At 43.6% G+C, this 23,745-nt stretch overlaps 1 protein-coding gene across 1 annotated transcript; it reads left to right on the top strand.

Annotated features, from left to right (window-relative positions):
• Positions 1-2,041: 2,041 nt before the first annotated feature.
• On the top strand, positions 2,042-18,114 carry LOC103182260 (uncharacterized protein C4orf45). Its single transcript, XM_042340944.1, has 4 exons — positions 2,042-2,230; positions 5,731-5,960; positions 14,543-14,601; positions 17,989-18,114. Exons 1-4 carry the CDS (start codon positions 2,152-2,154, stop codon positions 18,074-18,076), a joined length of 456 nt encoding a protein of 151 aa, XP_042196878.1. The 5' UTR covers positions 2,042-2,151; the 3' UTR covers positions 18,077-18,114.
• Positions 18,115-23,745: the final 5,631 nt, after the last annotated feature.

Below are 23,745 nucleotides of genomic sequence, written 5' to 3'. Positions count from 1 at the left end.
ACAATTTACATTTACTTTCATTTCATGAAATTTCAATAAGTAACAAACTATATTATATAATATTATATATTATATTATGTTATTCCTAATATTTTACATTACATTCGTAGCCTTCGGGGACTGAGTAACTTACCAGATGCACAATTCAAAAAGAGAAGGGAGTTTCTCCCTGTGTCCTGACCAACAAACCCCTAAAATAAAATCAGACCCTCAATCCAGGGCTATTTGTGGGACATTGCTGTGTGCAAATTGGCCGCCGTGTTTCCCCACAAAATACACACAGTCATATCACTTCACAATATGTCCCGTGAAATGTGGTGAGACATCTTGATGATGGGACAAATTGATATATCAAATGCAAGAATTTTTATATTATTATCTTCAAATTAGTTCACGTGGATCAGCCAGGCTTTATCTGTGGGAAGCACTGCTGCAATAATATTCCACATCTGTTTACTGTTTTAGGATGTGGGTTTCAAAACTATTTAGTCATGGAAAAGGGCTTTGATGGAGGCAAAGATCTTCCTGCCATCATTGCTGGAATATGATGAGAGAAGTTGGAGCTGGACAAACTCCATCTCACAAACTCCCCATGAAAGGTTCACTCAATTCTCTGCACTCTCCCCCTTCCTCTCTGCACTCACTCACTCCCCTCCTCTCTGCACTCACTTCCCTCCTCTCTGCACTCACTCACCTCCTCTCTGCACTCACTCACCTCCTCTCTGCACTCACTCCCCTTCTCTCTGCACTCACTCACTCACTCACTCACTCACTCACTCACTCACTCCCCTCCTCTCTGCACTCACTCCCCTCTTCTCTGCACCCACTCACTCCCCTCCTCTATGCACTCACTCACTCCCCTCCACTCTGCACTCACTCCCCTCCTCTCTGCACTCACTCACTCCCCTCCTCTCTGCACTCACTCACTCCCCTCCTCTCTGCACTCACTCACTCCCCTCCTCTCTGCACTCACTCCCCTCTTCTCTGCACTCACTCCCCTCTTCTTTGCACTCACTCCCCTCCTCTCTGCACTCACTCACTCACTCACTCCCCTCCTCTCTGCACTCACTCCCCTCCTCTCTGCACTCACTCACTCCCCTCCTCTCTGCACTCACTCACTCACTCCCCTCCTCTCTGCACTCACTCACTCACTCCCCTCCTCTCTGCACTCACTCACTCCCCTCCTCTCTGCACTCACTCACTCCCCTCCTCTCTGCACTCACTCACTCCCCTCCTCTCTGCACTCACTCCCCTCCTCTCTGCACTCACTCACTCCCCTCTCTGCATTCACTCCCCTCCTCTCTGCACTCACTCCCCTCCTCTCTGCACTCACTCCCCTCCTCTCTGCACTCACTCACTCCCCTCCTCTCTGCACTCACTCCCCTCCTTTCTGCACTCACTCCCCTCCTCTTTGCACTCACTCCCCTCCTCTCTGCACTCACTCCCCTCCTCTCTGCACTCACTCACTCCCCTCCTCTCTGCACTCACTCACTCCCCTCCTCTCTGCACTCACTCACTCCCCTCCTCTCTGCACTCACTCACTCCCCTCCTCTCTGCACTCACTCCCCTCCTCTCTGCACTCACTCACTCCCCTCCTCTCTGCACTCACTCACTCCCCTCCTCTCTGCACTCACTCACTCCCCTCCTCTCTGCACTCACTCACTCCCCTCCTCTCTGCACTCACTCACTCCCCTCCTGTCTGCACTCACTCACTCCCCTCCTGTCTGCACTCACTCACTCCCCTCCTCTCTGCACTCACTCACTCCCCTCCTCTCTGCCCTCCTCCCCTCCTCTTTGCCCTCCCTCCCTCCCCTCTGCCCCCCCTCCCTCCCCTCTGCCCCCCTCCCCTCACTCCCCTCCCCCTCCCCCCCCCCTCGCTGCCCTGCAGCAGCGTCACTGAAGTGTCAATGACCAGGTTTGGCGTCCATAGCAACGCGCTGTGAGCTCCCGGAGTGCCCCCCCCACCCCCTCCCCCCCGCCCCCCCCCCCCCCCGCACCCCCCACCCCCCTGACCCGGGCCGGACCAGTCCCCAGAGCCGCCTCTGCCCTCAGTGAAGCACCAGCGCTGCCCCTTCGTGGCTGAGAGAACCTCTTTTTTTTTCCGCAAAGACATCCCTCTGCGACCGCAGGGCCCGGGATCCACCTCCAAAGATGTCTCGCATGAGCACCTCAGGGGCCGCGGGTCAGGCCCACAGGGTCGTGGATTCCTACGGTTCTGTGGTATTCACAGGTATTTATTATCACTGTTGGACCACAGTAATAATCCTTGCATTTAAGTTGCAAAAGCAGACCCCCACCCCATCCCCTCCACCCATCCTCCATCCCCACTCCATCCCTCCACCCCACCCCCACCATCCCATTCCCACCCCATCCCCACCCCCTCCACCCCACCCCTTCACCCCATCCCCCTCCCTCCCACCCCCATCCTCCATCCCCACCCCACCCCTCCAACCCCCCCACCCCACCCCTCCACCCCTCCACCCCATCACCCCCCCCATCCCATCCCTCCACCCCATCCCCACCCCATCCCCACCCCCCACCCCATCCTCCACCCCCACCCCACCCCTCCAACCCCCCACCCCACCCCTCCCTCCCTCCACCCCATCCCCCATCCCCACCCCCACCCCATCCCCATCCCACCCTCCACCCCACCCCATCCCCCCTCCACCCACCCCATCTCCACCCCCCACCCCATCCTCCATCCCCACCCCACCCCTCCAACCCCCCACCCCTTCACCCCATCCCCATCCCACCCTCCACCCCACCCCATCCCCCCTCCACCCACCCCATCCCCACCCACCCCATCCCACTCCCCTCCCTCCACCCCCACCCTCCACCCCACCCCATCCCCCCTCCACCCACCCCATCCCCACCCACCCCATCCCACTCCCCTCCCTCCACCCCCACCCTCCACCCCACCCCATCACCTCCCCACCCCCATCCCTCCCCCACCCTACACCCCACCCCTCCCCCACCCCATCCCCACCCCTCACCCCATCCCCACCCCTCCCTCCACCCCACCCTTATCCCGTCTTCGAGACGCCTCCGAGCGCAGCATCGCCGGATGTCCTGTCCGGTGAATTGACCGTAATATTTCGGGGGGGGGGGGAGTTGGGGGTGGGGGGGGGGTTACGTAGAGAGACTTCGAAAGGAGAACTTTTGTTTTTAATCCAGTTCCGTGTGGCCCTCTCCTGACTCACATTTGCTGACCTTTGGTCCCCGGTTCTGACTGGGTCAAGGAAGACATCAATTCTATTTACTCTTTTTTTTTGAGGGGGGGGGGGGGAAATCCCAGATTATGTACACTGTATTTTGTTCCTTAATGGTGCTGATCATTTACATTTTTTGGGTGGTTTTTTTTTAATACCCAGAGAAACGTATAGTTAACTGCTTAGAAATTCTTACGCTAATCCATTTTATGTCAGATCCAATGTCAGTTGTACTCACGGCTTTATAATCGGGAGCGTGTCCAATTCCCATTGAGGCCACACTGACAAACGTAGCTCGTAAGTGATCAGCGGCCACAGCGAGTTCAGTCACCCTGAAACAAACAGCCGTGACAGAACCACCGAGAGACCTTTCTGGAGAATGTGCTCGCGGCGACTCTAACCTCCACTTCACCCCTTTCCTGCTCCACCTCTGCTGACTTCTCCTTCCTCTCCTCTCACAGCCTGTCCCTCCACGTTAACTCCACCTCTCACATCCACGGGGCACTGTCTCGACCTGATAATTAGCCGGGACCTCACCAGCTCGGACATCACCATCACTGATAAAGTCATCTCAGACCATTAGTTAATCTCCCATAACTCCTCCATCCCACTCCCTGCAGACCAATCCACTTCTATCTCCTATTGCGTCTGAGAAAAAAATCCCCCCCACTCCTTCCTTGTCTCCAAAGAGGCATCTGATCTGATGCCCCTCCCGTAAAGACCTTACTTCCTCGGTCACTCTTCTCCACAGCTCCCCCCTGTTATCCTTGACAGCCTTGTCCTCACCACCTCCCGGACTGCATCCTACTCCTGCAAGACCCCCTGGTACACCAGCCACCTTAGCTCCCTCAAGTCACCAGTGTGTGCCCCGGCATTGGGCTCAAACCTAATCGCTAGAGCTGTCTGGAGCACATCAAACCCCACCGCTCCACTCTCACCTCAATTAAATGGTCTTTCTACTCCAAGGATTCAATATCCTTCCAATCCTGGAGGCCAAGGACAACCCAAGGCCCCTGTTCTCCACCACAAGCCAACTCCTCCATCTACCTTTCCATGCTTCACCCATCCTCTCCTCTTACTCCAAATGTTAGGAGGTTATGCATTTCCTTGAGTCCAAAATTAAGGGGATCTATTCTGCTACCTCTGCCACTGCCACTGCTTTCCCACCTTTCTCTCTTCCTCCGGCATCCAACTATCCCTCCTTCCACACTTTTGATCCCATCTCCCCCTCATCCTTCACCTCCATAATTTCCCAAATGAAGCTAAGCACCTGCTCCCTTGACCCCGTCCTTACCTCTCCTTAACTCCCAGCTCCATCTCCTACTAATAGACACTGTAACCTCTCTCTGGTACCCTTCCCGTCTTCTTAGAAACAGTTGTCATCATCCACACACTCAAAAAAATCCCTCTCTGTTCTTTAACTACTGTCCCATCTCCAACCCTCCAAGGTCCTGGAATGAGTTGTTGCTTCACTCTTTCCTCTCGCCACTCCCTCTATGAATCCCTTCAATCTGGTTTCTGTGCTGCCCACAGCACGGAGACAGTCTCATTCAATATTACAAATTACATTTTGTTCATCTGTGACAAGTTTCTGTCTCAAGCTTCTTGATTTCTCTGCCACTTTTGACCCTGTTGAGCACTATTTTTCTCCACTATCTCTCCTCAGCTCCACCTTCATGGCTCTGTCCTTGTCCGGTGTCACTCTGACCTTTCCCATCTTCTTTGTCTTTCCACTTTGTGTCTGCTAACAGCTTCTCCTCCAGCCCTAGCACTGTGACACGTTCCTTAGGGCCCTGTTCTTGGTCCTCTCCTCTTTAATATTTACATTCAGTGATATCACCCCACAGGCATGGGGTTAACTTCCACATGTATGTGGATGTCATCCACCTATATCTCTCTGCCTACACCCTCGATTCCATGACCACTGCAGTCCTGATGTATTGTCTGTCAGACATCAAGTTCTGGATGAGAGTCAACTTTCTCTAGTTGAATGTCGACAAGACAGAGGACACTCTCATCAATGCCTCCTCACCTCAGGTACTGACAGCATTGCTATTCATGGATGCACACTCCACCTCACCGAGACACTACAGAATCTTGGTGTCCATTAAATCACACATGATCCCGTTCTGCCTTCTCCCACCTCCGTAACATTGCCCGCCTCTGCCATTACCTCTCCGCTCAGGCGACTGAAACCCTCATCTATGCTTTCATTACTTCCAGACTCAACTATACCATCTCCCTGCTCATCAGACTTCCCAACTCTTCCCTCCATAAACTGCAGATTATTTAGAACTTTGCAGCTCGTGTCCTCCCCCGCACCAAGCTCCGTGAGCTGATCACCCATATCCTTTTTTTTTCTTTCTTTCCTCCTTTAATTTTATCCTTTTCGTCCCTCTCCAATTGTTGAAATTTCTCTGCATTTCTCTATAAATGTAAACATTAGCCTAACATTTGTGTACTAATCAATATTCCTCCCTGGTTTCATTTTCATTAGACTGTATTTTTTTTCTTTTCCCAGGACCTGATAGCAAAAGTGATTTCAGAACAAAGCACTCTGACTTTCCTCACTACATTGGGGAGACAAGTGCAGCTTATGAAGGAACTGGAGATTTGAGCTACTTGTACCGTTCTGCCACAGGAACTTCACCCATGAGACCCAGACACACCTATGTGGGAGAGATTGGCTGGGGATTGCCTCTAGTTTACGAACTAAACAAAGCAAATCTCCTAAGTAACATGCAAATCAAGGTACACAGTTCGCCAATTATTAAAATGTGTAAAAGTCACTTTTTTATAATAATTATGATGCATTTACATTTGTTACAGTAACTAACATTGAAATGCTGTAAAGGACTCTACAGGGAATTGCACTCACTTCAAGTGAATTTATATTTGTGGTAAATGCAGTAGCTATTATGTGCACAACATGGTCCCAGAAATAGCCATGAGGTGAATGACCAATTAATCCACAGAATTATTGACAAGGACATCACAGGAAACTTATTTTTGAAAAGTGTCATGGAATCTTTGATATCTACCTGAACAGATAGACATGAGGTCAGTTTTTGCTTATCTTATCTGAAGGACAGTACATACCTTATGATGAGGCAGCCCTTCAGTATGTTTTCTTTCTATCGGGGGAAAATGGACAACGTGATGTGGTAATTAACATTGGCAATAATTATATCATCATTGTTGATTCACCACCCCCCTAGCCCATGGATAATGATACCACTTGCTGTGGGCATGACTGACATTAACTAACTAACTGACTAACTCAGCATGGAGCACAGAAGTCACTGGGAACATGCATCAGGTCAGGCAGCATCTATGAAGAGAGGAAAATGAGTTTAGGTTTCTAAACTTTCGGCAGAACTGGGGGATGTTGGAAGGGAACACAAGCACAAAAGGGGGCGGGAATGAAAAAGGGGCGAGGAATGAAAAAGGAAACATTTTTAGATGGAGGACAGAAGATGAGGTCAGAGGTGTTGATGGTGAAAGACAAAACAACAACAAAATTACATTTGTATACCACCTTTAACGTTGGGAGGCCACCCCAAGGCACTGGACAGACAGAGTTTCGGATCCGAGCTGGGGGTCGGGGAGGGTGGAGGGCAGGGGGAGAAGCAGGGAAATCGAAAGCACAGTCGAAGAGGAGGTTCTTGAGATAGGTCTTGAAGAAGGCAAGGGAGGGGGCGAGGCAGAGAGACTGCAGGATGGAGTTCCAGAGGGTGGGGGCAGAGTGGCAGAAGGCCAATAGTGGGGCAAGCGAGGCGGGGGGTAGAAGGTCACAGAGGTATGGAGGAGCAAGTCCATGGAGGGGTTTGAAGGTGAGGACCAGGATCTTGAACTGTAAGCTCTGTGTGATGGGAAGCCAGTGGAGTTGGGCAAGGATGGGGGTGATAGGGTCACGGAGCCTAGTGCGAGAGAGGACGCGGGCTGCAGACTTCTAGATGATCTGCAGCCTGTGGAGGGAATAGAAAAGGCGAACAGATGCGGCTAAGAACCAGAGGATGTGTTAATCGTTATAGGAAAGGGGAGGGGTTGGGTAGGGGGACGCAAGGCTGAGAGAAGATGGCAGCTGTGGTTAAGGTCTGAAGTGGTTGAAATCAATGTTGAGGCCAGAGGGCTGTAAAGTGCTTAGGTGGATGAAGTGCTGTTCTTTGAGCTTGTGTTGAACTTCCTGGTATTCCTGGTCTGTTTGACCTAAACTGCAGACTTTTGTAAATATGCATTGGATATTTCTGTCTTTATTAATTGACAGCCAGTTCAAGGTTTATGTATCATGTTGCACCAGGTATATTTATAACTTCTGCAGCTCTTGTAATAAAAAGGAAAAAAAATGCATTTTGAAAACACCCTTTTCCCATTAAAACTTCTCAAAGTGTTGAACAGTAATTACTGTCAAGTGTACTGTTTTGTGGGCAGATTGATAGAGTATAAATAGCTTCTGACGAGACATCATTTAGCTTGGGTTCAAAATATTAAAGCAGATTGAACATTTTGAGTGGCATCTTTAGGAGGCAGCTTCATGTTATAGAGCCAGCTTCAAGAGCTGATTGCATGAGAGAACACAAACATCTTGACTTTCTTTTAAATCTCATTGTAATGCAACCCATCTCTCCAGAGAGTTAAGGGAGAAATTCTGAAATATATTGAAACAGCATTCTCAGTATTACTAATCATTACTGGAAGGCTCTTAACGTGTGCGGATGCCTCGTTGGTTTTTTAAAAGATAGCCCCTTCAGGACTTCCATACCTTTAGGGTCTTGACCTAAGCATGCTATAAGCTCAGTTTGTCCCAATTAGAGTCTTCTTAAGAAGATTGAACTGCTGAAACAAGATGAAATCTTGCACATTGTTTCACTTCTAGCCTGGATGAAAGCCAATAAAACACAGTTTATTCTGTCTAGAAGTACTTTCAAGTACATCTATCTTTTCATATATTTTCCTTTCTTCTACAAATTCTTATTCTGTTGAAGAAAGAGCTGGCGTCTTGGGTCCTATGCTTTATTCTCAAGAGATACAACCCATTTTGTAAGAACGTGGCTGAGGTTCATCAACATTTATCTCTGTGTTCCAGTCAATGATGCTTCAAATGAGCCGCTCCCCGTTCGCCCACCAACCACTATATTTGCACAAACCAAGCGTCTTTCATTGTATTCAAGAGAGTTAACTGATAATTTTAACATTAGATCTTTTACAAACATTAAGGTGTTTTTTCACCTCTCTCACTGCAGTAAATTCATGCAAACGGTATTCTGCCTTCAGTGAGTAATTCAGAAATGAGTGGAATGAATAAATAATAGCAGAGTATATAATGCAAATATTGTAAAATAACTACAATACAAAATTACATTTGTATAGCACCTTCCACATCGGGAGGATGTCCCAAGGCACTGTTCAAACTTTAGCATTTCAACCAATTAAATACAAATGCTTGGGATGATGATAATAATAATAATAATCCTCATTTGATATAGCGCCTTATCACGTCGTCGATTCCATTCCCCTTTGTCTGGTGCTGCCACCAGTGAGAGTTATGGATTATAACCTCACACTTATTGTTGGAGTTAAAAAAAATGAGTCAATGGGTTATGTATGCCAATTATAAATTATAAGTTTCTCAACTAACCGTATCTTCTGTTACATAAATAGTGCATGTAATTGGCAAAACCGTTGTGCTGTAGGAAATGCTGAAGTGCAGGTGGAGGAGCACCAGAATTTTTAAGCCTGATTTCCAGGAGCGGCTGAGAGGGCATTAATGGACAGTGTAACAGCAAATAAGGGGGATGCTTTTGTGGCCAAAAGACAAATCCCTACCATGTCGGTGAGGAAAAGGGTGTAAGGTGATGTTTTACCCCTATGTGAAACCTGTCACCATGTTAGGAGAGATGAAGAAGAGGCATACTAAAAATATAACAATGTAAGCGGAGTCCTGTAGCTCAGTGGTTAGAGCATTTGCCTCGCAAGCGAGAGACTTGGGTTTGATCCCCAGCAGGGCGAAACGTTGGGCAAGTTTACTTACTCCACATGCCTGATAATAATTCTTCAAGAAAAAAAGAATAATTTGGTCAATCAATCCACAACTGTTTGTGGGACACTGCTGTGCACAATTGGCTGCTGTGTTTTGCCCACAAAATATACAGTCAATTCACTTTACAGTATGTTCTATGAAGTGCTTTGAGACATCTAGAAGAGGTGAAAAGTGTTATATAAAATGTAACAGGATATACTGCAAAAGGATGTTACTGTATTTTGTGGGCGAATATAAATCTGTAAGAGTACGTGGCACAAAGTGATATACTTACCCATTCACTATCTGTGTGAAATCAAATTTCCGTGTGTTTAAAATATGCAGCACTCTTACATGAAACTCACTCTATGGCCATGATGACCCAAACAAATTTGGCAATCATCTCTTGGGTCCCTTCAAATCTACTGACGATGTGAAGCACTGACGTGTATGTACGTGTAGCACTTCCATCATTGAAATGTGAACAAAATGCATTGCTCTGCTATGTGTAATGCCCATTGAATGCACGTAAATGATGCTTCCACGAAGAATGGGCAGTAGATGAATGAAAGGCGTCAGTGGTGTTTGCTGTACCTTGGCAAATGTAAGCTCAATAATAGTCATTGTGCAACCAAGCTTCAAAACATAGCCAAATAGTTTTCATAAATAACGTAAATATCCTTGAAGCTAAAATAATTGTTGTCAAAAGCAGCTCATAATGGAACACTGCACAACAAAGTTATTATTTTGTCCATAACCTAAACTGGCATGTAATAACCAGAGTAGAAGACAAACAGCATCCACCCCCTCTTGCCCGGCTGACCTTTGAGTCTCGACAACACAGCTCCAGGGGAGGGAAGCTTTAGTGCCTATGTTTTACCAGGAAAGTTTGGAGGGAATGTGGTTGCTGAGTTAGGAGAAGACACCAACCATACTGGAGAGTATGGTAATGTTGAGTCAGTATTGTAGTCAACATTACCATACTGGCCAGTACGGTTGGTGTCTGAATGTGAAAAATATCAAAAGAAAATACAGGTATTATGTTACACTCAGCATGCTGTTAAATGTACATGGATGTGTTGAATAATTTTACTATATTCAGATTGTGATGCTACCACAGGAACCAGCTAATGCTGGTGTCCAGGACACGCGGCAGCAGCTCACAGAGCCTGCCTCACCCGCCTATAGAACAAGATGCTCACACTATCAGAAGAATACTGTGACAGTAAAATAGATGCACAAAGATGGTGTAGAAGTAGGTGAAGAGTGAGCCACGTTGCCCACTGGTGAAGGTTGTCAGTTCATCGGGTAGTGGAGACGACCAGGAGAACTCAACTCTCTGAACTAAACAGGAAGCAGATTTTGATGTTCATGCAATGAAAAGGCCATTTTTGCAATATGCAAGGTCACCAACGTGCAAGGTCAGCCATGTGCTGCAAGGTCACTCTGAGGAAGCTTTCTGAAAGTCCAAATAAAGGTCCAGAGGGTGGATCAAGCTCTGAGAATTTTGTTCCTATTGGCAATTATTAGCTCATGGAAATGGAGCTCTCTGAACAGACCTCCACAATAGGAACTAAAATGTGAGTTGCAACAAGAGTTAATTCCAGCAAAATAATAATATAGAATATTCCTTGCATTTGATATAGCACCTTATCATGTCTTTGGGATGTCTCAAAGCGTTTCATGGGATACATTGTAAAATGTAGTGACTGTGTGTTTGGTGGGCAGCCAATTACGAAGAGCAGTGTCCCACAAACACTCGTGGGGAACTGGCCTACAGCCCAGCCAACTCAGCTCCAAGAAGTCCATGGCTACCTCTTCTCCAAGGATGACAGTCAAAGAGGGGAGCAGTGACACAGCACCTAAACTCACAGCATGTTTTTAGGTTGACGAGACAAAACTATACAGAATAGGTCAGCAATCTCAATTCTGCTGAAGATAATAAGTTATGTTTTAAACAAGTTATAACTTTATGGTCACAAATAATAATCATAATAATTTTGGAGGGGCAATAAGGCCTCCAAAAAAATGATTTGGCCACTCAATCCATGACTGTGGGACACTGCTGTGCGCAATCGGTTGCCACATTTCGCCCTCAAAATATGCAGTCAATTCACTTGAGAGTATATTCCGTGAAGCACTTTGAGACGTCTCACTGATGTGATAGGGCGCTATATCAAAAGCAAGGTTTATCATCAACAAATATTAATAACAATTTTTAGAATAACTAATAATATGTTTATTCTTTATATGTGATGGATAAATGAGCTCTTTCTCAGATTGGGCACTACGTTTTAGTAGATCAATGTTTATAAACAAAAGGGACTTCCAGCATGTTAGGTAATGAGCTCCAGTCATATTTGCCTGCAAGCATCCTGCTAATCAATCTTTCTCACTCAGAGTAGCGATCACTCACACCCATTTCAGTCTTTTCAACCACAGCTTGTCATAGGATTTAATGGAGACCTATGTTGATGTGGTTAGGAATTATAACTTTCGTAGTAGAATCATAATAGTGACAGCACCGAGGAAACCATTCAGCCCTGTGTGCCGGTGCTGATAACTGAAGAGTTGTTTGACATGGAGGTTGAACCCATGACCCTGAGATTATGCTTTGCAGACAGTGTAATGCCCATGGGTTCCAAGCAATGGAAAACTGCTTTGATCAAAGATCGGTTTGGATGAAAAAGATCCTTCAGCCCATCTGATCTCATCTTAATAGAACACCCACCATACCATACCCCATCGCTGCATCGAGCTGGTTTTTATGCGCGTCCACTGTTCTGGCCTCAACTACGCTTCCTAGCAAACTGTTTCAGTCATTAATTACCCTGTGAATGAAGAAAAACCTTTTGGTATTTGTCTTGAAATTGTGTCCACATGTTCTTGCTTTGCTCCATTCTAAAGTATTATTTTAGGTATATTTTTTCAATCAAGTATAAAATCTTACACACCTCTCTAAGTTGTCTTCTCTCATGACTTAATACAGTAAAGACACCCTCTATCAGAGCTCCGATTTGTATAAGTAACTTATTACTGGCCTTTCAGCATTCATTTCTGAGAAGCAGCTCTATCAGCATATTCTATATTATAAATGATCCACTCTTGATGCCTTTCAAGGCCTTCAAAACAATTTGCAATAAAAAGATGCACATATACATGTACAATGCAGTCACAAAGTATAGAATATCAACTTTTAGATGAAAAAGTTTCCGTTGGTGTCACTACTGCTACAGCATTCATTGAGTTAAAATAGACTTTTCTGTTCAAGTATGCCATCAGGTTTCAAGTTGGTGTACAAATTCCTGCATGTAAACAGTCCATGGAATCATGGAAATCCAGTAGTTATTTGAAAATTGTTTGCTGTCAATTTAATGGTGGATTTTTTTCATGAATATAATGTATTTGACTGGCTTACCATACTGATAAATCGATGAATAGCTGAGCACACGACCAATTACACAATGCTACCTATAATAATACCTTGGAAGGAATTAGATGCATGACAATTCCTCAAGATGCAGGGGTGTACTTAGGTTATGCCATGTTTTAATCTCATTACTGAGAAGATCACAAAGTTCAGTGACAGTTTCCTTTGGGACCTTCAAAGCATTGATTCTTTGTTAGGTCTAATGTTCTGATGGAACAGCTGCCTCTGAGTAATTCTGCCCCATTCACTCAATCATCTGTGTTGCTTTCCTTCCATATGAGTTTAGGAATCTTATTTTCCCTGCTGCTCCTTAAAAGCAAAAATTCTGTGTAACCTGCAGCATCAGAGTGTTGTATACACCTACTTTAGCACAAAGGTATTTAACAATCACACTTAGTCTCAACACAACGTGGAGTCCTGTAGCTCAGTGGTTAGAGCACTCGCTTTGCAAGCGAGAGACCTGAGTTCAATCCAGGCAGAGGGCGAAACCTTGGGCAAGTTTCCTTACCCCACACACCTAATAATAATCCCTCCAAAACAAAACAATAATAAATTGGTCACTTTCAGTCTAGGACTGTCTGTGGGACATTGCTGTGCGCAATTGGCTGCCGCGTTCGCCCACAAATATACAGTCAATTCACTTTACAGTGTGTTCTGTGAAGCGCTTTGGGACGTCTAGAAGACGTGAAAAGCGCTATATCAAATGCAAGGATTATTATTATTATAAATTATGCCACTGCATGAATCAATAAAATAATAATTTTTCAGAGTAAATTTTAAACATTTTATAACAAATGGACAGGTTCAAAAACAAATCACATGTGTATAGCGCCTCTCATGTTGGGAGGACATTCCAAGGCACTGAAAATTCAGGGGTTTGGACCTGAGCAGGGGTTTGGGATCAGGGTTTGGTGGAGGGCAGGGAGGGTAGGATGGAGAGGGGCCGAATGCCCGGTTGAGACGAGGGTCTTGAGACGTGCCTTGAAGGAAGCAAGGGAGGGAGCAAGACATTCGGTCTGTGGGTTACAGGTCTAAAGGGCGGGGAATATTTACCCTGCCAAAAGTTGGCGAAACTAACTTGTCTGTAGTAAATTTAGCAGATGTAGAATTTTAACCAGAAAATCAATTAATGCGCTGTCCATTACATTTGAGAGATAAATTGGTAGATTTCAAAAGTCTATTGTTGACAGGGTGGAATATAATGTGTGGAATTGAGACCACTTTTAGTGCCAAGTTTCAAACCTCTACATTTGCCCACAAAATACACTGTCAATTTACTTTACAATATATTCTGTGAAGCTTTTCAACCACATGATAAGGTGCTATATCAAATACAAGGATTAATAATTTATTATTATTATATCACAGCAAGGGCATTAACTTTCATGCCCTTGCGTGGATTCCTGCAGCTTAGTGGATAGAGCTCTCGCCTCTCAAGCGAGAGACCTGGGTTCGAATCCTGGCAGTGCGAAAAGGTGAGCAAGTTTCCTTCCTCCACATGCCTCTGTTTACCTAGCAGTAAATAGGAACCAGGTTGTTAGTGGATAGGGGGATTGCCTTTCTGGGGATAATATTTTCTTTAAAAAAATAATAATAAATTGGTCACTCAATCCACAACTGTTTGAGGGACACTGCTATGCACAATTGGCTGCCACGTTTTGCCCACAAAATATACAGTCAATTCGCTTTACAGCATATTCTGTGAAGCACTTTGAGACATCTCGAAGACAAGCAAGGCGCAAAATCAAATGTAAGGATTATTATTATAATTATTGTTCGAGGGGTCACAAGATGCATTATTTAGGAGCTCGCATAGCTCTGGTGAGTTTGAAGTGTAACACAAGTTCAGTTTTCACCCATTCTCTTTTTGTTTGTCACTTTCAGAAAGAAATGGCCCGCAAATACGCTCACGACAGATTTGGCCATAGGTTTCAAAATCCAAGGTTTGTGTTTGCAAAGATCGTGATAATGATTCTGTGTTGATCAGGATGAAACAAATCTAAGTAATAACATGCGTTTATCAGACATGTGCAAGGAATAGTGGTGAGCTACTTAACTCCTGGGTATAGACAGGTCAGATCAAGGGGTGTATTGGGAGTCATTTAATTTGATGTTTGCTCTGGGTAACTAGGAGATCTGTTCTGCTTATACTGTGGTCCCATTTTAGCAAATGCTGGTGAAATAGCACATTCAACCACTATGCCCCGCAACTCTGGAACACTTTCCCTCAGTCCATCCGTCTTGCCCCCTCTCTCCCCTTTTTCAAGTTCCGCCTGAAAACCTTCCTCTTCGACCATGCTTACAGTCCCCCGCCTTTTTCCTTGATTTTTTTGTTAGTCAGCTGGTAAAAAACATGTAGAAACCCGTCACCATGCTTAAGAGTATCCAAAGTAGACTGAGAGTTCCACATAAGGGTGCCACATGGAAATTTCCCTCTCCTACACCACATTTTCCCCTGTTCCATACATTGTTTAAAACTCCCTTCAATTTGCATCAAGCACTTTTTCCTCCAAAGTTCTTTACATGGTACCATTCTTTTTTATACGACCACTCAAAGCAGTGTTGTCGAAAGGACGCTGTAACTTAATTCATTCTGACAGTCACATTGCAGTCATAATGTGAGAACATTCGATTGGATGCGGTGACTCTTGAGAAAATGAGTTGGATTGATGCCGATGTGGTGGTGAATTTATTTTTGCCAAGGAAGAAACTGAAGAAAACATATCCGTTATCTGCTGCAACACTTGTTCACTCAGCATAGAGATCCTGAAAAGGAGCTGAGAACAAATCATCCTTTCATCGTTTTAGCTTGGGAGGTGCTGGTCAAAGCAGCTTAGATCAGCTCTAAGTATATCTGGCATTTATCAGCTCAGGTAACAAATCACCTCAACCCAGCCTCCACTTAGGGTTGTGTTATACAAACACAATGTGCTTTAGATCCTGAATGGATTCCATATTTGAGTCAATGTGTTAATTGCTCCAGAATGTTTTTGAATTCTATTTGGCCCATAGAGTACACAGTCAATCCACTTTACAGTATGTTCTGTGAAGCGCTTTGAGACGTCTCGAGGACATGATAAAGCGCTATATCAAATGCGAAGATTATTATTATTATTTAAGAACCTTGTAGAGAAAGGATTTGTGTCAGAAGATTGGAGGGTGGCCAATGTAATACATTTATTTGAAAAGCAAAATGTAGGAGTTAAGAGCATCTTCTCAGGCTGGCAAGAGGTAGGAAATTGTGCTCTGCAGAGATTTGTGTTGGGAATGCTGCTATTTACCATATAAATAGAGGATTTGGATTCAGGTATATAAGGTGTGGTGTCAAAATTTACAAATGACACCAAACTAGGGATGAGGTAAATAGTGTAGAGGATTGCAGAATATTGCAGGATGACATAAACAGCCTTAGTAAAATGGGCAGACAGATGGCAAATGAAGTATAGTGTAGGAAAATGTGAAGTATTTCACTTTGGCAGGAAAAAAAAGAAGCCATTTATAGTCTAGATGGAAGGAACCAAAGAAGAATAGAGGAACAAAGACATCTGGAGATTCAGTTTCACGAATCTATAAAAGTAGCTGCACAACATTTTATAGGGTTATAAAAAGGCCGCTTGTCTTTCTATCCAGAGGAGTAGTGTATAAAAGTGAGAAGGTTAAGTCGAATTTGTACAAAACCTTGGTTAAACCATATTTAATCTACTTTGTCCAATTCTGGTTGTTTCACCACAAGAATCATATAGCAGTGATGGAAAGAGTATAAGTGGGTTTATGAGGATCATGGCAGGTTACTACTATCAGAATAGACTCGATGGGCTAGGCCTGTTAGCACTAGAAAAGAGATGTTTAAAAGGGGACCTAATTGAGGTGTTTAAAATTATCAAAGGGTTCAATCAGGTTAGCATAAATAGGCTGTTTCCACTGTTTGGGAAGTTGTAACCAGGGGACGCAAATAGAAGATAGCAACTATGGGATCTAAAAGAGAATTTAGGAGGAACTATTTCACTACTTCAGAGGGACTGAGATTATGAAACATGCTGCCTGCAGTGGTGATTGAATCACGTAGTGTAGATGCATCCAACAACAACAAAATTATATTTATAGAGCGTCTTTCATGTCAGGACAATGTCCCGAAGACGTCAAGAAGAAGCTAGATCTTCACATGAGAAAGAGGGGAATAGAAGTGTATGAGAGCAAGTAAAGAATGGGTAGAGACTCGTGTGGAGTATAAACACTGGAATGGACTGGTTGGGTCGAGTGATTTGTTTCTGTGCTGAACAATCTTTGTGAAGAACCGTGGTTCACTGCGTGACAAATACATGCTGTGCAAACTTATAAATGAGAAACATAATAAAGCAACAAAAGGGCACAAAATAAGGAGAGGACTAACAGTGATCGATTCTTAGCCTTGACGAGTAACAAAAACTGATGATCAGTAAAATGGAAATTCCCGTGTTCAGGAATGGAACGTGCACTCTCTTACCAGAGGGACACATCCTGTTTACCCAATTCCAGAAAGTATTAGGTGCAGATTGGACCCCAGAATGTGCGTTGAGTTATTGCTGGAGTTTAACCGGCATCGGATGTTTGCTTTAAGAAGTAAGATGGGCTACTAGCTGGATGAGAAACAGACAGTCCCCCAGGTGCACCCTAATGCTTTCAGCTCAGCCGTATGAAATTTCTTCCCACATCCATATCCATTTGGACCAGACGTTGTAGGTTTCCTGATATTCATTGCTCTGAGCTCTGTACCACTTCAATAACCTGTTGAAAGTCTATCAGCTCTCCATAGCCTATCCACTTGCCATGCTGTGGAATGAGCAGAACAAGATAAAAGTAGTTGAAGGAGGATCAGTATGGTTCTGTTTTACTCCCCCTCTAATGAGATTTTCGTTTCGTTGAATGCAAACAATGTTCAGTGAATTTATTCAGTAGCTGAGACGTAGAGTGCATATAACAAGGAAAATATAAAATGGCATTTTCAAACCCAAATAGGATTTACAAGTATATCCCCCGTTTCTGGGATTAAATTCAATTTATTTTGGTGTCTTGTGAATCATTTTTGTTCAATAAACAGCTGCCGATGGTAAAATAAAGGTCAGGGGGATACGTATTGTATAAATACACTATTCTCCTTTTCGAAGTGTAACTTTCACTTTCATTGAATAAACATTAGATGAAAATTCGCGCTCGTCTGGCATTCAGAGCATTTGTCAACTTTGTCTTGTAGCTTAGAATAATGCAGCTTGATTTAAGAAAAGCCTGTTTAAAAAAAGTAAAAAATTAGCCATTGAAATTATATACTTTACTTTTTTTCTCTTTGTTATTAGGACATCAGCTCCAGCTTATCTTGATCAGTTAAAGGGATCCAGAGGTTATTTGGCTTGGCCAAATAGAGTACTTCTTAGGAACACATAAATGGAAGACATCAGACGGAGGGAACTCCAGTTTACCTAGTACAGGTATGTACATTTGTTCTTACTGCAATATGACTGACTCGTCTTTGAAATACACTGAGCAGAAGCCCAACATTGATGCTAAGATAATAATGTGGACAAAAAACATAACATAAGAAATCTTGGATGAAAAAAACCCAAGGTCCATCTAGTTTGCCTTCCACTTTCCTGGAGGTCGCATGCACATATGCCCCGAACTACCTATGTACTACATCCCATAATGTTATTTCCTAAATGAAAACTATCAAATCTGTGGAGGGATTAATATTTCCTGCTTCAACCGTCTCCTTGGGGAGCCTGTTCCACAGGTTTACTATCCACTACCAAGGAAGAATTGCAGAGCGATCCGTCATCCAATGTTATGTCTGTGCTTTTCTAAAAGGCTTCTTTGAGAGCAATATACACCGAGGGTTTGGGAACAGATTCCCTGTGTGACCCACTGGTGCTTTGCTCTATCTTAGAAATAGAATTTGAGAATGTTGTAGCACAGAAACAGGCCATTCAGCCCATCAAGTCTGAATGGGTGTTTTTCTTCCACATGAACCAATCTAATTTATTCTCACCATCCTGCTCATCCTCCCGATGTGAAAGGCGCTATATAAATGTAACTTCTTGTTGTTGCTCCCCTCAATCTTTAATATTATTTTTTCAAGCAGCTGTCAAGTTCTCAACAATGTTACGTGTCAGAGAATTTCCCATTTCAACCAACCTCTGTGTAAAGAAATGTTTTCTGAACTAACAGAATTATTTTCCCAACCGTTTCTATGATTTATAATTATTGCAAATGATATAGCACCTCATCACGTCACCGAGATGTCTCAAAGTGCTGCACAGGATACACTGAAAAGTGTTATGACTGTGTGTATTCCGTGGATGAATGCAGGAACCAATTTGTGCATAGCAATTTCCCACAAACAGCCATGGAGCAAGTGATCAATTTATTTGGGGGATTTTTGTTCAGAACTTCAGGCTGATGAACTCCCTTTTCTTGCTGAATAGTGTCATGGCATCTTTAACATCCATCTGAACAAATAAATAAAACAAATACATCTGAGTGACAGCACTTCTAACAATGCTGTAAACCCCAAGCTATTTTTCTATCAGCCTAGACTATACGTGTTCCAAGTCCCAAATTGTGGCTTGAACTCACAACCTTCTGACTCAGAGAACGTGTTAACCTGAAATAGATTCTAAAATTAAATGCAAGAATTTTTGTGTTTTAAAGCAAGTAAAGTTTGGTCACTCAATCTGCAACTGTTTGTGGGACACTGCTGTGCGCAACTGGCTGCTGTTTTTTGCTCCACAAAATATATGGTCAATTCACATTATAGCATATTCTATGAAGCGCTTTGAGACGTCTCAATGACGTGATAAGGAGCTACTATTATTATAATAATATAAGGAATATTATTATTGTTTGATGGCACACCAAACAATAATCAGTAGCAATATGCACACATCTTGAAACATAGTACCTTTTAATTTACAGTAAATTTCAGAGTAGTGTAAAATTAGGGCAATGACTGAAACAGAAGGCATCAGATACCCAAAATTCCAGCCAGTCTCAGCTACAAGGTCATTTTCTCTTTTAAAATGCAAACTTGTGCATCATTGTAGAAAATTCTTAAATCCCATCTCAATTTGGAAGTCAGTTTTACGCACCTCTTAAAAAGAAGCAACTTCCAAATTAGGGCTGAATTTAAGAAGATTTTCACAATCTACTCTCTTAAATTTTTCAGACAAAGCTGCCTCACAGGCTGAGACTAAATGGAATTTCGCACCTCAATTTTTAATGACGAGCCCAGCCGAGGACTCAATCTTTTATATTATTTTTAATAAGGTCGAGTATTGTTCAAGGCCTGTTTTTCAGGATTTTCTAAAAACAAATGTAGTACTTGATTCACTAGTTTTCAATTTAACTCATCTACTCTTTGGATAATGGAAATTTTGGTCAAATAAGCCTCATGCTCACAGGTTGTGGCTGAGAGACCATCTGGGTGGATTAGCAAACAGTTTTAAGAAGATAAAATTAACTGATTGCCTTCCACTGTAATTTCTAACACAAGACTAAAAATTCCCTACTGCGTCAATGTTCATAACACTCACAAAAAGACATAATCATAATTTACTATAATAAGTGGATGCAACCATCTTAAATACCAGGCCCGAGCAAGCACTTGATCCATATAAATTATATTTTTAGTACAAATTACATTTATTTGGATTTTACGTTCAGATCCTATGATTTACAATATATCCTGTGAAGCTCTTTGAGACTTCCTCGAAACGTAAAAGGCTGCATATCAAATACAAGGATTATTATTATTCAAGCTCAAAATTCATACACTATACTACCCAGAATCTCCACATTGCGTCAGGTCATTATTCTCTGTTTCAAAAACCAAAACCACCGAAAACTCTAAATTTGCTGCAACTATAGTTATAAGCAATTATTGTGGAGTCCTGTAGCTCAGTGGTTAGAGCATTTTCCTCACAAGCAGGAGCCCTGGGCTTGATTCCAGGTAGTCGATTGTCAGATCGCTTTTTCCCCGGGGGTAATATTCCTTCAAAAATAAAACAAAAACAACAATAATATATTGATCACTTTATTCCACAGCTGTCTGTGGGACACTGCTGTGTGCAATTGGCTGCCGCGTTTCACCCACAAAATATACAGTCAATTAACTTTACAGTATATTCTGTGAAGCACTTTGTGAGACATCTTGAAGATATAATAATAATAATAATCCTTGCATTTGATATAGCGCTTTTCACGTCGGGAGGACGTCCCAAAGCGCTTAATAGGCGCTTTATCAAACGCAAGGATTATTATTATTATAAACAGGAGTCAAATCTCCCCTTCCTAGTAACCAGTTCCACTCATTAATTATACAAATATAACTATGAATTTTTTTTTGGAGGGGGGAGTTATCTTATAATTAGGTCACCTGGTATTTCAATTTATATTTTCACCCACAAAATACACAGCAATCCACTTTAAAGTACATTCTGTGATGCGCTTTGAGACGTATCAATGACGTGATCAGGCTCAATCTCAAATGCAAGGATTACTATTAGATTTGGAAACAAATAATAACAAAGTCTCTCGAATTAGTAGAAGACTTGCAGCAAGTGCTTCAATGACCTACATTGAAATGGCAGGTGGAGGAGGAGGGGAAAGAAATCATCACTTGCATTAGAGTAAGATTCCCTTTCCCGTCAGTTACTGTGAGTGTATACAGTCAGCACTGTGCAATTTTTTCTTGATCACCTCTATGAGCTATGCAGTGCTCTGCTGTTAACCACCCCCCCACCCCATGACATAATGTTATTCACCCATCAAATCTGTTCCTTCTAAAAATCATGCAAAACCTAGCCCATTAAGAAACCCACTTGTCTCCTGGGGGATGTATTGTATACATATTTGCTGAAGACCAAAGTCAAAGAAATGCTGCATAATATTCTCCCACCCACATGTTTACTCACCCAGCTCTGGTCCCCTTTCCGTAGAGAATATTCACCCGATATTTCGGCACATCACCAGTGCAGGACATTTCCGCACATGTAGAAAATAACCATTTTGCTTTTTGTTTAAAAATTGAAGGTTATTATTGTAACATATTTTAACTTGACTAATTGTGCTACTTTTATTCTTTATTTAAATAATTTTGTTCTGTTAAGAAGGATAGTAAAAGATAACTTGTGTTTTTTTTTCCAGAATGGAATTACTGTTTTAAAACAAAAATATCCTGCGCCTCACAGAACTACAACAATTAAACAGTGGATTTAAAAAATATAAAGAACCAGGTTACAGATCTGGTTATGTGTGTTTTTCATTTCTGTCATATTATTATTGTTATTATTAATTATTATTATTACCACCTTCTCATGCAGTGTTCCTCAGGGCTCTGTTCTTGGTCCTCTCCTCTTCAACCTGTACATGCTCCCTCTTGGTGACATCATTCACAGACATGGGGTCAACTTCTACACGTATGCGGATGACACCCAATTCTATCTCTCTGCCTCCACCCTCGACTCCAGGACCATAGATGCCCTGACAGAATGTTTGTCAGACATCAAGTACTGGATGAGAGCCAACTTTCTACAGTTGAACGTCAGCAACACCGAGGCCTGCGGATTGGCTCGCACCAGCGCCTCTGTACCTCTGGCACTGGCAGCATCAGCATCCAAGGATGCACACTCCATCTCACTGAGCCAGTCAGGAACCTGGACGTCTGTTCGACCCTCAACTGTCCTTTCTTCCCTCATCCGTGCCATGACCAGCTCTGGCTTCCCCCAGCTCCGCAATATTGCCCAACTCTGACACTGCCTCCCCCCTCAGGCCATCGAAACTCTCATACATGCCTTCATTACAACCAAGCTCGACTATGCCAATGTCCTCCTTGTCGGCCCCCCAACTCTTCCCTCCACAAGCTGCAGATCATCTAGAGCTCTGAAGCTCATGGCTTCTCCTGCTCCAGGCTCCATGACTCCATCACACCCACTGGAACCCCATCCCTCAGAGGATCAAGGTCAAAATTCTCGTCCTCACCTTCAAGGCCCTCCGTGGCCTGGCCCTCTCCTACCAGCTTATCCTTTTCAACCTGTCAACTTCCTCCGCTCAGCAAGCTCCGGCCTGCTCAATGTCCCCCGCCCGGCTGGGCCCACCATCGGCAGTTGGGCCTTCAGCCTCTCTACCTCCACCCTCTGGAAATCCATCCCACATTCCCTTCGCCTCGCTCCCTCCCTTGCCTCCTTCAATGCACGCCTCAAGACCTTCCTCTTCAACATGCCTTTGACCACCCTCCTACTCTCTCTGCCCTCTCTGATCCCAACCAACCCCCCCACCCCGGGTCCTGACAGTTCAGTGTCTTGGGACGTCTTCCCTACGTGAAAGGCGCTTTACAAATGTAATTTTGTATTATATTGTAAGAAATACTGGAAGTAATGGGGTAGCCCCAAAAACCTATTTCAATTTGAATATATGTGCATTACTGAACTTTGTAAATAACATCAAGTCCAAGGTCTATTTTCTTTTGTTTATTTGTTTCCATGTGGATTTGAGGTCATTGCTATTAAAATACTAGATAGAAATGGATCACAAGATATGCGCACTTTGCAAAATTAGCAGTTCAGTATCTTAGAAATATAGGAACGGGAGGAGGCCATTCAGCCCCTCGAGCCTGTTCCACCATTCTATAAGATCATGGCTAATCTGCACCTCAAATCCAATTACCCATCCTTGCCCTGAATACCCTGATCTAACAGAAATCTAGTCACCTCATTCTTGAAAATTTGAATGGATCCAGCATCCAGAGCCTTTTGAGGGAGTTCCGGATTTCCACAACACATTGTGTGAAAAAATGCCTCCTGATTTAAATACTAAATGGCTAGCTGTAATTTTGAGATTATGGCCCCTGGTTCTGGGTTCCCCCACCAGAGGAAGTAGTTTTTCTGTAGACCTTTTATTGTACCAAATGTCTGGCATTACACTGAATTAGCAGCAGTGAAAATGTATTGTGGTACAATAAATGGTTTGTGCTGTGTTTTAACCTGGAAACACCCAGTATTATCATGAACCCCCCCCACCCATTCCCGTTCACCCCACCAGTTTGTCTGGGTTAAAAATGG

The sequence above is a fragment of the Callorhinchus milii genome, unplaced genomic scaffold (assembly GCF_018977255.1).
Source record: "Callorhinchus milii isolate IMCB2004 unplaced genomic scaffold, IMCB_Cmil_1.0 Scaffold1, whole genome shotgun sequence".
Lineage (NCBI taxonomy): Eukaryota > Metazoa > Chordata > Chondrichthyes > Chimaeriformes > Callorhinchidae > Callorhinchus > Callorhinchus milii.
This window is presented reverse-complemented; position numbering and strand designations above follow the sequence as displayed.